This window comes from Cnephaeus nilssonii (genome assembly GCF_951640355.1).
Source record: "Cnephaeus nilssonii genome assembly, chromosome: 19".
Lineage (NCBI taxonomy): Eukaryota > Metazoa > Chordata > Mammalia > Chiroptera > Vespertilionidae > Cnephaeus > Cnephaeus nilssonii.
Window position 1 is genome coordinate 3,906,257 of NC_137090.1, and position 14,359 is coordinate 3,920,615.

Sequence of the window (14,359 nt, forward strand, 5' to 3'; positions counted from 1 at the left end):
CAGGACAGTCAGCGGGGGGAATTCCTCCTAGCCCGTGCCCTGACCTAGACGTGAGCCAAGGGCGGCATCCTTGGGGACGAAAGCCGAAGGTTGTGAGGCCAGCAGTGGCCATGAGGCGCAAAGCACTGCTCCGTGGTGCCTCTGAGGCTGGCCCTGGCCGGTGTGGCTCAGTGGATGGAGCATTGACTTGTGGACAGAAGGGTCCTGGGTTTGATTCCGGTCAGGGGCACATGCCCAGGTGGTGGGCTCGGTCCCCAGTGGGGGGTGTGCAGGAGGCAGCCGATCAACAATTCTCTCTCATTGATGTTTCTCTTTTCCTCTCCCTTCCTCTCTGAAATCAATAAAAATATATTAAAGATAAATAAAACTGAGGTTGACTTGCTCGATGCTGTTTTATTTCCCTGCGAAAGTAAAGGGTTTTGGGGTTTGTTTGTGGCTCCCGTGTCGTGAGATGGAGCTTCCAGGAGCCAAGAATTCAGGCTTGGCTTCCCTTTCACCCCTCCTGCCAGTCAGTCCCCGGAGTTTCAGCATAAAGGCCAGGGGGCCACTTAGCACCTCCCCGCTGGAGGGCAGGGGGCTCGGATTTCTCTGTTAACCGGGCGACGGAGCAACAAGTCTTGGAAGGTTGCATGGCGAGTGCTGACCTGCAGAACTGACTGCTGACTCCGGACACATGGCGAGGCAGGCTGGGGGGTCGGGGATAGCTGGGGCGCAGAGGGCAGCGTGCGATGGCACAGCTGCGTGGTCTGGACCCCCCTGGAGGTTACTCTAAGTGGTAAAGGAAACTGATGCCCAGACTACAGGGCTGTCCTTGTGGGGAGCTGGGGGTTAAGAGCTAATTGGGGTTAATGGCAACTCAGCGGGCGCCCATCCCTCCTCCGGAACTGAACTTTCCACGCGTCCTTGAAGTGCAGTGGAGACATGTTCAAGGATTCTATTTTTACTTCTCAAGTGGCTCTGAACATCTTGGTTTGGGAGTCTATTTTCCCAACAAGAGTGACAACGTCTGGGGCTTCATCCAAAAGGAGGAGGCGCGTTCCGAGGCAGCGAGGACACGGGAGGGACAACGGGCTTCGGGACCCCCTGCCCAGTCCCTCTAGGGCGCGTCCCTGCTGCCCAAAGGCAGTGGGTATGCCCTGGAGGGGGTCTACCCCCCACCCAGGCCCCTTGGGGGCTGGGCCGGCCCAAAGGCGGCCGCCTGGCACCGCTGCTGTCCCCCTGCCTTCTTATTGGACAAGACTGTGGGTCTGTGTTGTCTCTTTTTCAGCTGGAAGGCCAGATGGTACCCGATGGTGGGCAGAATTCCAAGGATTTGATGCCCAAACTGCCACCTTCGTGGTTCGGGTGGAAAAGATAAATATTGTGGAAAGCCCACACAGTCACTCACTGAATGACTGTCAGCCACCGGGGTTTATAAAGGACAGCTTGGCTCCTCACCGCATGGGAGAGACGGAGCCCACACCCTGTGTCCAGGGGAAAAGACAGGCTGGACTTGAACGAGGTGGGCTTCAGGACATGACAAGGCGCTGGGGTGGGGCCAGGGTGCATGTGCCTGAGGCGTGGGAAGTGGGGTGAGACAGGTGGAAGGCGGGAGGGGGGGGCTCTGCCTGGAGAACCAGGTCTGACACCTGCTCAGATACCTCACTGCTCACCTTGCAGGCACCGAAGATGTCAGAGAGACAGGTGGGCGGTGAGTCCCCGTCTACCTCCTCCCAAAGGCAGGGTGTCCCTACGCCCCTGCTGAGGGCGGGTGGCTCCTGTCCTGCAGTGCGGAGCAGAGGGTGACCCGGCCTCCAGGAAAGGAGGGGCCGGCTAGACATGGAGTTTTCTGGCTGGAGTGGTGGCCGCCAGCTGTGGCGAGCCCTGGGCGGGAGCAGGTAGAGGGGTGACGGAAGAACGTGCCCACACACCCAGCGGTGGCAGGCCAGCCGAGGGTGGTCTCGTCCACTCAGACATTCCCGGAGCGAGTCGCTGTGTGAGGCCCCAGGCTGGCTCCAGACCCAAAGGTGGACAATAGAGCCCTGCCCGTGGAGCTCACAGCGAGGCAGAGCAGCAGAACACGCATGCAAGTCCCATGAACAGGTCCCAGGAAGGCACGGCGGGAGGGGACGGGTGCTCTGCCTCACTGTGCTGCAGGCGTCTCGGGCAGGGCCCCGAAGCTCTGTCTGCAGGAAGCCAGGTACGTGAAGGGCGCGCTGCTGTGGAACAGCCCAGGTCTTCGGGGGACACTGCCAGCGAGGGTGGGGCAGTGGTGAGAGAAAGTCCCAGAAGGAGACTGGAGCAGACTGTGCCACGTGACTCAGACACTGCCTTGCTCAGAGGCCTCTGAAGGGTTTTGAGCAGGGACATGACAGTCAGATATACTGGAGTCGGTAGGGCTGAAAGAAGGAAATACCATGACCTCGGGGCCATCCTCATGCTGGGAGGGGCCAGGGCGGATGCCAGGGAGCAGGGCTGTGCGTCCCCTGCGTGGGGGTCCTCTCTGATGACGGGAGGAGGTTTGAAAGGACTTTCGTCCTCTGAGCCACAGGTCTGGGCGGCGGAGAGAACGTGCCTGTCGCTCCAGCTGGGCTGCGGTGACAAATGAGTGACTACGCCCTCAGGTCCCTGCAGCCGGCCCCAGGGCACCGGAGCGAGGAAGGTGCCGTGTCCAGGGCAGGCGGCGATAAAGCCTCTGTGGCAAACGGAAACGGGTCTTGTAGGGGAGGCAGGGCTTTCCCGGCGGGCAGTTTGGAAGCTCAGAGAGAGCAGCGACCTCGCTCCTCTCCGTGGGCTGAGTGAGCAGATGCAAAGACAGAAACTTCCCCGGGACCGAGGCTCGGTTTACTGGCTCTCACTTGTAGCCACTAAAACCCTGCGTGGAGAATCACACTAGCCGTGTCTTGGTCTATCGACGCAGAATGCCAACCGAGGGAGAGCATGGGCACACGGACTGCCCCCCAGGGCTGTTCCTGGCGGGCTGGCCTGGGGGGAGGCGGGTGGCTGCCTCGCACAGAGAAAGCTGGAGGAATTCATCGTGCCTGGCCACACGCCTCGGGGCTGGGAACGGCCGCGGGGTGGGGGGTCAGCTGGTCCTTAGAACAACAGGACTAGGGAGCAGGACTCGGGGAGTGCTCTGTACCCCATGGACTGTGTCATGAGTGACGGGCGGTGGGGAGCCTCTGGGCCATCAATCCTGCCCCTCAGTCCCCTTGGAAAAAAGCTCGCCCAGCCCCGCCCCTCGCCACCACCTGACTGCCAGGAATCCGGCGGCTCAGACATCTTGGTGATGAGCGGTGTGGGCGCCCCATGGGCCTCAGCCTGCGGGGCTGTCTGTCTGCATCCCTAGTTTCCCGGAGGAATCTGATTGCTTGTGGTGCCTGCGAGGAGGCAGAGCCATCGCTCTCTGTCACCTCAACTGCCTGGTGCTCGAGCCGCTCGAGGAGAGGTGCCAGGTGATCGCTGCAGATGCTCCCGCTCCTTCCCGTCCTCACTCGCTCTAGCTCTACCGCTGTCTACGCAGGAAGGGCGGTGCGGGGGGGGGGGGGGGGGGGGGAAGGGGTGCTGAGCTGGAGCTGGGGGCAGGGAGGGAAGGGAGTCAGGTGCCCAGAACACGGGAGCCCAGCTGGCTCCACCCCTTCCCCGCTGACGTGGGACCTCGAAATAGAGCCAAACAGAGCGGGATTGGAACAGGAGTCTTTGCCGGCACTGAGTAACCTTGGAGGTGGGAAGGCAGGAGACAGCACGCCGGGCTGGCTGGTGAACTGCTCTGTGCCACTGGCGACAAGACACTACACTAACCGGCCCCAGCGGCCTCCCTGTGGACTGTCAGTGACTGGCACACGGTGGGCTGCGGGAGGAAGCCCAGAGGGACTTGTCGGTCCCAGGTGACAAGGCAGCCACTGCCAAAGGGGTGGTGCTGGAGCCCCTTTCTCTAGGGACACTCGGTCTGGAAGCGTCGGATCAGAGCAGGCGACGCTGTTCTGTCTGCACCGAGTGCCTGACGCATGGACCCCAGGGGTTACTAGTAACGCCAGGCTGGAGACCCGGCCACCGTCTGTCCGGGTAGGGGCACGGCCCAGGAGGGCTCTGGCCGCTGCCTTCACAGATACACGGGCAGCCGTTCTCCAAGGGAACCCAGGCCGACAGGACCATTTACGCCTGCGAGATGTCCTCTAAGGCCGTGGTCGGCAAACTCATTAGCCACCAGAGCCAAATATCAACAGTTCAATGATTGAAATTTCTTTTGAGAGCCACATTTTTTAAACTTAAACTACATAGGTAGGCACATTGATATTAACTTAATTAGGGTCCTCCTAAGCTGGCCTTTGCTAAAAGCTCAAGGGGCCAAAGAGACGCATGTGGCTCGCGAGCCGCAGTTTGCCGACCACTGCTCTAGGGGACCCTCCTCAGAACTGGTCCAAACGCAGACTCCTGGCCCTGCAGCCTTAGATTCTGCTACACTGGGCCTGGGGTGAGACTCCGGGATCTCCACGTTTAACCAGAGCCTGAAGGTGTTCTCGTGCCAGTTGGTCCTGGAACCAAACTCTGAGACACAGAGGAGACTCCTCCTCCTGACCTGGGGGAAGGGCAAGAGCGGGGCCGGGCTCCTGAGGCCTGTTACCTGCCCGAACTGGTGAGGAGGAAGGTGCCAGAACTGCTTGGATGCCCCAGGCTGTGTGTGTGTGTGTGTGTGTGTCCTCCAGCCCTGGGCAGCACCCAGCACCTGGCCCCGCAGTCTCTTCCCTGATCTTGTCACGGTTTCCAGAGAACGTCTCAATCGCGCCTACAGGAAGTCCTTCCCCTGGCAAACCCACTGTGCCCGGCCGCGCCCAGTGCCCCTGGGTTCACACTGGCCACAGAGCATCTGCTCAGCACCTCCCCCGCAGCATCTCCGGCTTTTTAAAATGGACCTTGGTCTACTCTCAGCTAATCCGCACGGCATCCGGAGCTCATGCTAATTAATCAGCAATTAGTCATTAATATGCGCCCTAATTGCTCATGTCCGCCTCATGCCCATCATGCCCGCGCCCCAGGCACCTTCTGCCAGCTCCTGTGACCCTCTGGGGCTCTGCGCTCCGCCGCGCCCTCCGGGCCAGCCTGCAGACCGGAGACCGTGCCCGGAGACACTTGTATTCTCTGCACGGTCTGCAAGGCAGGCTGCTGGTGAGGAAGCCAGCCCCGCGGAGGGGCACGGTTATTACTTTGGAATGAGTGCTTTATTTAATTAAACAATTACTGCCGAGGCCCTGGGGCACCATTCAGAAAGACACCGATTCTGCTTCTAACAGACACCCTGGAAGGCAGAGCGCGCTGCGTTCAGGGAGCGGCGCAGCCCCACGGAATGCTGCAGGGCCTTCGCCAGGGCCCCGCACTCATCCACAGAAGCCGAGCATCAGAGAGACACGGAGCCGGGGGAGGAAAACGGCTTGGCATCGTTTCCATTCTAGTTAGCACAAAATAGTTAAGGACATTCCAGATGACTTAGAACTACGAAGAGGCTGCTGGATTCTTTAGACTATAGTTTTTTCCTGCATTTTGGGGAAAATAAAGCAAAAAAAGGGGGGTGTATTTGGAGGGAAGCAGGGGATCTGAAATCAACGACCAGGACATTTCCTTACAGAATACAAAGCCATTTCTAGCTCCTGGCCCAGGAACGGGAGGTGTGGAAGCGGAGGGCCGCAGAGCGGAGACAGCCTGGCGGCAGCGCCGCAGGAGTTCCCCTGGAGCAGCTTCCGAGGGGAAAAGACGACCACGCACGGGTCAACGACCAGGAGCACCAGGCTTGCACCCCGACGGGGCGACTCCCTGATAAGGAAGGCTGAGCCTCAAGCTCCGGGCTGCCTGGGACTGGTGTGAAGTGCGATAAACACGGTCGTGAAAAAGCGCAGCACAGAGGTCCCCGCAGGGATGACGCTCTCCACGGAGACTGGTTTGGAAGCTTCCCAACCACACTGGCCTGTGCGTGAGCATGGCCGTGGGCGTGTTCTAGGCTCACGGAGCCCTCCCGGCCCCGGGCGGCGTGTGTCCCCGGCGCTCTCTTGCCGGTGGGCTGCCGGCGATGCCTATTTCTGCAGGAACGAGGGCTCAGGTTTCTGCACCGCTGCGCATGAACATGTGGGTACCTCCCTAGACAAGAGCCGGGCTTCTGCACGTCCACTTCATAAAGGCTCCGTTTTCACAGAATAACATTTTAAACGCATGAGGGGAACCACGTGCTGAAGAGGAACCTGTGGCGAGCCCTTCTGTAAAGTAACGAATCATCTTGTAACAAATCGTCACCACCCCCTGGTTTGTTTTCTGCATTTGGATATTCATATAACGGGGTTTATTAGGCGTCGCTGAGTAAGGCTGAGCATGCTTGGGGCGGCGGCAAGGTTATGGCACAAGGACGGGGGCAGGAGAAAGGGTGAGAAGCCAGACAAGTCAAACGGACATTTCCCCACGTGCCCAGGAATAAAGCCGGCTTGCCTCGGGCGCGTGGTATTTGCAAGGTGTACTCATTCCTTTCCCGACCACGGAGACGGGGAGGCACTTACACTGCCGTCGAGGGGACGGGGTCTGGGGCAAAATTCAGGAGCCAGAACCACGTTCCCTTTACCCAGCAGAAACCACGCCCATGGGCTTGTGACCCAGGTTCCCATAACCTGGTGTCTTTGCTGGGAGCGTGGAGAAGGGGGCGCGGGGGCTGAGCATCGTCCTCTAAGCTGGTGTGGCAGGTACCGACCACGGCAGAGAACAACCTCTCACTGAGCTGGAGGCAGCGAGGTGCCCAGACGGGGGTGACAGGCTCAGGGAGGTGCGCCCCCGGCCTCCTGGGAAAGGTGGGGCTGGTCCAGAGCAATGCTCGGCAGCAGCTGTGCAGGCACCGGGGAAGGCCTGCCGGCGGCGCCCAGACCGAGCAGCAGCAGTGGGGGTGATGAGATAGTGGGGACTCATGAGGTCCCTTGGCAAGAGTGTGCTAGACAAAGCGCGGCGCTGGGCTGAGTGACAGAGCAATCGGAATTTCATTTGGAAAGGCTGGGGCTGGGGCTGGGGCTGGGGCTGGGGCTGGGAGGCACACCACGCCGCCAGGAGCCACTCCCGGGACAAATATACAGACAGCTCCACAGGAAAAAAAAAAAAAAGACAGACAGAAAGAAAAACGCTCGCCTGTCCCTGTAGTATTGATTTTCTTGAAAAAGAAAGAGACCAGCTAATCCTTTAAAGTCAATCATTTCGATCTGAGTGCTGCTCGCTGGTTGAAGTTCGAGTTCACTCAACATCAGAGTGGACTGTTTGGGTAGTGGGTGCACGTATTTTTGGGGTGTGGGCAGAAATTCATTGTTTCTTGAGACCCAGGATCATGAGATGAAAGCAGAGGGTCAGCAAGTGGGGGGGCTGTACACGGGGACAGGGGTCCTCCCAGAGGTCACGCCCACACAGGCCAGAGGAGCTGGCAGAAGACACTGCAGACCACTGCAGGCCACGCTCTGGGGTTGGCCAGGCAGGCGCGTGGCCAGGAGAGCCGCTCCGCTGGCCGCACCTGCAGTGCCTGCCCAGGTGACTGGCATCTTCCCCGGGGCACGTGGGGAGAAGAGTGAGAGGCAAGACCACACCGCCCTTTCCGGAGCCCCCAGAACTGAACGAGGAGGAGCTGACGAGAAGCGCATTGTGGGAGGAAGGAACGAAAGGGCAAGAAACACGGTGGCCTCCCTGGGAGGTCCCCAAACAGGCACCCTCCTCTGAAGAGGGTGCTCGGATGCCCCAGCCCCTGTAGGCAACACCCTCCAGCCCCAGGCAGCCCGGAATCTCCTCTCGGCTTGCTTCATATTGGGGGGAGGGGGGCGGCTGCCAGCAAGAGGGAAGCTGCCACCGGGCCGTTCACTGAGCGTAGGATCCTGCTGTTTCCAGACTCAGCCCCCCCCCCCCCCCCCCCCCACCGATGCCCCCATGAGGACAGCTCACTGTCCTGCCAGTCCTGCTAGCCTCCAGTGGGGGCACCTTTCTAGCTCCCGGGGCTTCATTCCACTCCCGGTCCCCGACACCGTGCAAACAGGGGCGGCGTTCATGCCGTGTCCTGCCGGAGCTGTGCTCGGGGGCACCTGCCCCTGCAGGTGTGCAGCAGTGTCCCCGAGTCTCCGCGTCCTATGAAGTCACTGCCGTTGCTGAAACCTGTTCCACCCAAACCTTCCCCCTCACTGGTCCTGAGGCCTCCAGGCCACCTCCTGCCCCGTGACCGGTAAGAACACACATTCCAGTGATGGCAGCGGTGACCCACTTCTTAGCAGATGTCACAGCCCCGGGCACGGCGGCGATGCTGACAGAACAGAGGGAGACGTGGCAGGGAGGGAAACGTCCTTGGGAAGGCGCCTGCTATTCCAACGCCGCGTCACTATCTCGGAGCCGAGCGAGGGGCGGTAGGAGCGACAGCTAATCAATCCGGCGACACGCAGGATGTGCGGACGCGGATCACTGCACAGGCACCTTCCTCGGGAAGCGTCGCCCCAGCCCTCCACAAACGTCAAGCGCCAAGGGCTGAGGCCCAGGTGCGACCGGCCCCCTCCTCACCTGGGCCTGGCAGCGGGGCTGCCCTGCTAGCTGAGCAGGTCTATGTCACCCGGGCCAGAGGACGTGGCTGAGAGGCCGAGGAGCCGGGCCGCAGTCTCTGCCTCAGCTCCGAGGCCCTGGGGGCAGTCACAGCCTCCAAGCCTCAGCTTTTTCTGCTGTCAAATGGGGTAAGATGTCACGGACCTTACTGCATGGCCCGAGGACCAAATCAGAAACGAGACGGTAGCTGGCAACGTGCTACGCCAAAGCAAGACAAACGCCAGCAGGAAGGACCAGCCACGGCCTGGCACACCACTGCCCGGGGTGCACTGCTCCCTTAGACACCCCCAAAGGATGTGTTCCCCTCAAACAGTACTGTTTTAGGAGAAAACCAGTTGGGGTGAAAAAGCGGACTGCACACTGTTTTAAGGGTTGCAAGTGGACAGTGCCAAGTGTCGCCGAGTAAGAAGGACCCAAGATGGAATGAGGGGACACGCCTCCTGGCAGAGAGAGAACCCAGGACTCTCAGGGAAGGCCAGGGGACCCTTCCGATGTTACCTGGGGCCGGTTCCCAGACTCTCTGCTCTAGGAAGAGAGTCCAGCAGACAGAACTCCCCCTTGGCCCCCAACACACACCCTGCTTCTTTAGGGGCATTTCTGAGGGAGTCTGGGGAGAACCCCTCTGTCCCGCAGAGGGTGGCGGGGTCACTGGCCGGGCACCTGCAGGCTGCATCTCTCTCCCTGCTCGCCCGTGCCCTGAAGGTGGGTCTCACAGCTCCTGCGTTCAAGGCAGGGTGACCTTGCCCTGTTCCAAGGCAGCCTACGAGGGTCCCCCGCTCAATACCGCCCATGTGCGGCCGAGTCTCCATCCGGGATGAGCTCCCTTCTGCCATCTGCGCTCCCAGCTCTGCCCGGCCCGTGCCTGCTGGGCTGCCGGTGACCCAGCAGCCCCTGTCCACCTGTGAATGGCGGATGCCGCTTCTGTGAATGGCCAGGAGCCCTCCGCACTTGGGGAGTCCCACTGTCCCCCCAGGCTTCCCTCTGACACTGGGAAGGAGGAGGCAGTGACGGGGCCCAGGCCCTGGGCGGAGGAGGTGAAGAGCAGGCTGGGAAGCATGTGGGCATGAGGAAATGAAACAGGAACACTTGGCCGTGTCCTTGACTCTCGGGGACTGTGACCCATGTTCTGGTTCCCGAGCACGGAGGACAGTCCGAGCCTGGGTGGGACTGATTTACGTACCATCCTAGCACGTCACCAGGGTCCCCGGCCCCTGCTCACCGTAGAGGAAGGAATGAAATGCTAGATTCTGGCTTTGTTTGCTACCAAGCCGCAGAAGCTCTGCAGAAAGCATCCCAAGACATCCCAGCCCGGAGGCAAGGTTGCGGGTAGGAAAGAGCACTTTGCTAGTTGATCCTTCAAAGGAGCAGGAGGGGCCGTGTGTGGGGTCCTGAGACTCTGAGGCCGGAAAGTAGGTCCTGATGTCAGTTCTCATGGGTCCTCATAACAGGGCCCAGGTCACTGCTGGCTCCAGCTGCGGCCACTTGCTGGGGCGCCCTGGGGAGCACACGTGACTCACAGGACCCCCACCTCCCAGCACCCTGTGATGGGGCCACTCTGAGGAGGGAGAGGGAGAGACTGACTCATGTTGGCCGCACTGCACTCACAGGACGTGGGCGGAGGTCGCCAGGTGCAGGAGGGGAGGAGGAATTTTCCATCCGTTAAGGTCAAGGGCTTGGAGAGGGGACTGGGAGCTGCTGGGAGAAAGATCCCTCCCTGAGTGTGGTCCTGACGCTGCACACGGAGTTAATACCCCAATATTCTCATTCTGCATGTGCACCGCAGCAGGCTCTGAAAATTAAACCGCAAAATGAAAGCCTGTACCTTTATCCCCCAGAACATACTGTCCCGGAATAGCAATGAAGAAGTGGTCATTAGGAGGCCCTTTCAAACACGCAGGCCCAGACAGGGGCACCGTCTGCCCAGGACAGAGAGAGGGCTGTGCCGGGGTCAGAAGGGCGCTGTAAGTCCGCTTGCTGCCTTGCCCGACACTTGGGTGAAGCCTGGCTGGCAGCAAAGTCAGAAACAGCTGGTAGAGAGGGGCACGGGCGTCTCTGGAAGGGAAGGACAACCTCCTGATCGAGGGTGACTGGGGGCAAGGGGAAGGGCGACCTTGGTCCCCCATGATCCAAAGAGGCCGCGGGGGAAGATGCCATCATCATGGGCAACAGAGAGCCCAGGACCCGCGAAGGAACCCACACCTGCCAAGCCCTTCTCCGCTCGCTTTGCCCCTCCCACCTCAGAAAAAGGGACGCAGAGCAGAGCACCCGGACCTCAGGGTCGGGAGACACTGTTCTGCAGCAGCCAGGGGCCTGGGAGCCACACGCAAAGCTGTGAAGTGACTCTGCAGACAAAGGCACGGCCCACCTGCCGTGCATCTCTCCAAAGCGGGGGGGGGGGGGGGGGGGCGGGGGGAATGCAGACCTTGGAGCAGCCCCGAGCCCCGGCAGTGCGCAGGGAGGGCGGTAGCAGCAGCCCAGAGAGAACAGGCCGTGTCCGCTCGCCCTCCCCGTCCTGTTTCTACAGCTTTTGCCGGCCTGGTGGCAATTAGCTGTAGGAGCTATAAGCACGTATCTGGGCGGCGAAGGCAGTAATTAATGCCCGTCTGCTTTCCTGAAGGTTCCTTCTGTTCGGTCAGAGTTACTGAGATCCGGGGAGCGAGGCTCCCAGCATGTGGAAGGTTTACAGGAAGAAGTGAAGGAACAATTGAGGAAGACAGTAATGTTGCTTCTAAATAATTTCACCCGGCCAATGGCAGCAGCCAAGATCCCCAGGCTCCGTATCTCCTTTGCCGTGGGAGGGGGATGTGTCGGGCAGAGTCTGCACAGAGGCCAGCGGCCTCCTGGGAAAGACCCAGCCGAGTGGCTCTGCTGTCCCTCTGCCCACGCGCTCCGTGTCTGTGGGAGCCTGCCCGTGCCGGTTAGAGATCCGATGGGTTGCTACACTCCTTGGTGCTTTTGCTAAAGTTATCCATCACTGTCAGAGGCTAACAGACCGGGGCTCTCCTGGCTGCCCCACCTAGTTCCTCTGCCCACCCCCAAGGTGGGAAGGCAGGGAAGGGGGGTAGGAGATCAGTTCGCTACCAAATTACCAGCAGGCCTGCGGAAGGGGGAGCGCAGATGCATCTCCCCTAAAAGATCAATTCCCAGCCAGAGCCGAACGTGGGAGAGAAGAAACACAGACCATCCGACGGCTCCAGAAACGCAGAGGGGGAACTTCTCCCTCCGGGTTTGGGCCACAGGACCCCTCTGGCAGGTCTCTGGGGTTGGGGGTGGGGAAGGCAGGACAACCACCCAGCAGCCCCGGGGGCTAACGAATTCAGACCCGAACGACACAGCTGGCAGGGCCTGCGCAACCCTTCGCCAGGATCGGCGTAATTAAGTTAAGAGGCCAGCTCCCCGAACTGCTCAGCTCTCTCCAAATCAGCTAAGTGGCCACGTGTCAAACTGTGTGTCACCTAGCACACCTAAATTTGTGTCAGGGCTGAGGACCAAGAGGAAGCAGAATATTAATAGATACTGCAAAAGGCAAAGAGAAACATTGCTGAGTCCCGCCCGCAAAGCAGGCAGAGATAAATAACTGTCTGGTTTTGTATCTTATTACTTCTCCTCCCCTCCGCCCCTGCCCGTGGCACAAAGCAATCAAGAAGGAGCCTGGAGATTCATCATCTTCCCTTGTCGGCGGGGGGCGGGGAGCAGGGAAGCCAGCGGGGAGCAGGGAAGACGGGGAGCTCAGATGGCAGGGAAGGCTGGTGGCTCAGAAAAGCCTTCGGGGTCCCCCTGGAGAGCCAGTTAGCATGGCTCAGTCCTGCCTGCCCGCGGGAAACCTGGTGTCCACCGGATGCTCCTGGGCTGGCCAGGAGGGAGGTCAGAGCATGGACGCCTCCAGAAAAGTCGCCCTGGCACTCACTCCGACGGGGCTTTGCTCAGACTGCCCCTCAAAACCCGAGCTACGTTCGCCGCCGCGGAGTTGGCAATGATCGGAATGCCAACTCTGGACCACATATGACGGAGGCCTGGTTGCCAGGACCCTCGGGGGCCAGAGTCTTAGTGACACGATCCGCTTTCTGCCGCGGGCAGGCGCCAGGCCACTCACCAAGTAGATGCGGTAGACGTCCACTCGGCGCAGGCGCCCCCAGCACAGGTCCGTGTCGTTGTACTTGGTGTCGGCCTCCACCCCGCAGGAGTCGTTGCCGGTGGCGCTGCTGATAAAGAGAACAGTGGCTCAGAGTGGCCCTCCTGCTTGGCTGGAAGCACACAGAAGGTCACATTGTTAATCACCAGCAACCACTGAGCCCCCACTCCCCCCCAGCTGCTTTTGGTCCAACAATCTGACTCTCCACAAACGGCGTATTCCTGGGTTTCAGGGCACGCATCACTCGTTCCTGTCGCACCGTCAGGACCCCCAGGGGGCTCCCAGTCACCTCCCGATGGGGCAGGGCAGGGGGCAGCTGTGCAGTGGGTCTCTGAAGGACAGCATGCACAGCTGGCTGGGTCGTGCTGACGGGTTCACTCGGTGTTGTGTTTCCACCCTGAGAACGCTGCCCTGACCGCCCCAGGAAGCCCACGTGGAGACACGGGGGGGACACTCACCAGGACACCTGCATGAGGGAGAAGGGCACGGCGGCAGCGTAGATGGCCAGGTCCCCGTACAGGTAGATGATGATGCAGAAGTAGAACAGGTTGACCCCCACTGGAGGGAACAAAGTCACCGGTCAGGCAGCCCCAGGAACGCCTGCATTCTCTTCGGAGGACTCAGCTTCTACCCCTCCCATAGCGTTTGGTCCTCCTGGCTCCCGTTCTCTCCAAAAGAAATGAGAAAACGACCCCAAAGCTACACTGGAATGCAGGCAGGAGACACATCTGCTCACAACTTTCGCCCGAGAGGGGCTGAGTGAGGTGGGAAGGTTGGAGGCGCCAGGTGAGTGAGAGGCGTGGGCTGGCTGGGGAGGAACCAGAGGCACCTTCAGGCTCCGGACAGGGTTTCTGGGGAAGGGGTGGAGAGGGAGGAGAGGGAGGGGAAGGAGGGGAGGGGAAGAGATGTCCTGGGTGAGGCCCCTGGGCCAGGGCCCCCTTTACAGCCAAGCCCAGGCTCTAAGACAGAAGACGGCTACCAAGGAACTGAAAAGCAGAGAAGGGAACAGAAGGCCCAGCTTCTAAAGCTACAATTGAGAGGGTAAAAGCCCTCGATTTCCAAAGACCGATGGCCAAGCCCCGGAGGGGGAGGGGCGGGGGCGGGGGCGGGGCCAGGCGTGCGAGGAGAGGTGCTGGGAGAGGCAGCAGCAGGAGCGGTGGGCCAGGTGGGCCACTCTCCTTATGAGGCGTGGCCAGGGAGGATGCTGGCATTGGCAGGGCGCATGGGGCTCTCTGTGCAGGGGTGAACCCTGGTCTCCCGTCCTGCAGCTGGGAGGGCAGGCTCTGGTCCTGATCCCATTGGTCTCACTTCCCAGCACCCCGACGGCCTCCAGTCCTGTACAGTGAGGACCCCACCAGCGCTCAGCGCCCGCTGTGCCTCCAGCTATAAAGACGCTGAGGGAAGGCCTGGGCCCTGCAGCCCCAGGGTCACAGCCCGACAGCCGTCTCAACCCTCCGTGCAGACTGACGGCTCATTTTGATGTTACTGATCTCAAGCGGCTGGCTTCACGGGGAACAGAAAAATGAAGTGACAGCCCCCTCCTGATGCCGGTGGCTCAGAAAAGCCTCCGGGGCCCCCAGGGGAAAGCCGGGACATGCTCCTCCTGGGCCATCTGAGGTCAGCTCTGCTCCTAGGAGTCTGCGGGGGCGGGGGGGGGGG

At 60.8% G+C, this 14,359-nt stretch overlaps 1 protein-coding gene across 2 annotated transcripts in view; it reads right to left on the bottom strand.

The window, feature by feature from the left end:
- The window catches only part of TMEM104 (transmembrane protein 104), a 39,678-nt gene that overhangs the window by 14,324 nt on the left and 10,995 nt on the right, over nucleotides 1–14,359 (bottom strand). The window contains exons 7-8 of one of the 2 annotated variants that reach the window (XM_079797797.1): nucleotides 13,159–13,258; nucleotides 12,662–12,767 (exon numbers count right to left, since the gene is read on the bottom strand). In XM_079797797.1, the coding sequence (XP_079653923.1) occupies nucleotides 12,662–12,767; nucleotides 13,159–13,258 (206 nt within the window). Of the gene's footprint in view, nucleotides 1–12,661; nucleotides 12,771–13,158; nucleotides 13,259–14,359 lie in introns of both variants that reach the window. The other variant, XM_079797796.1, reaches the window with a different exon arrangement.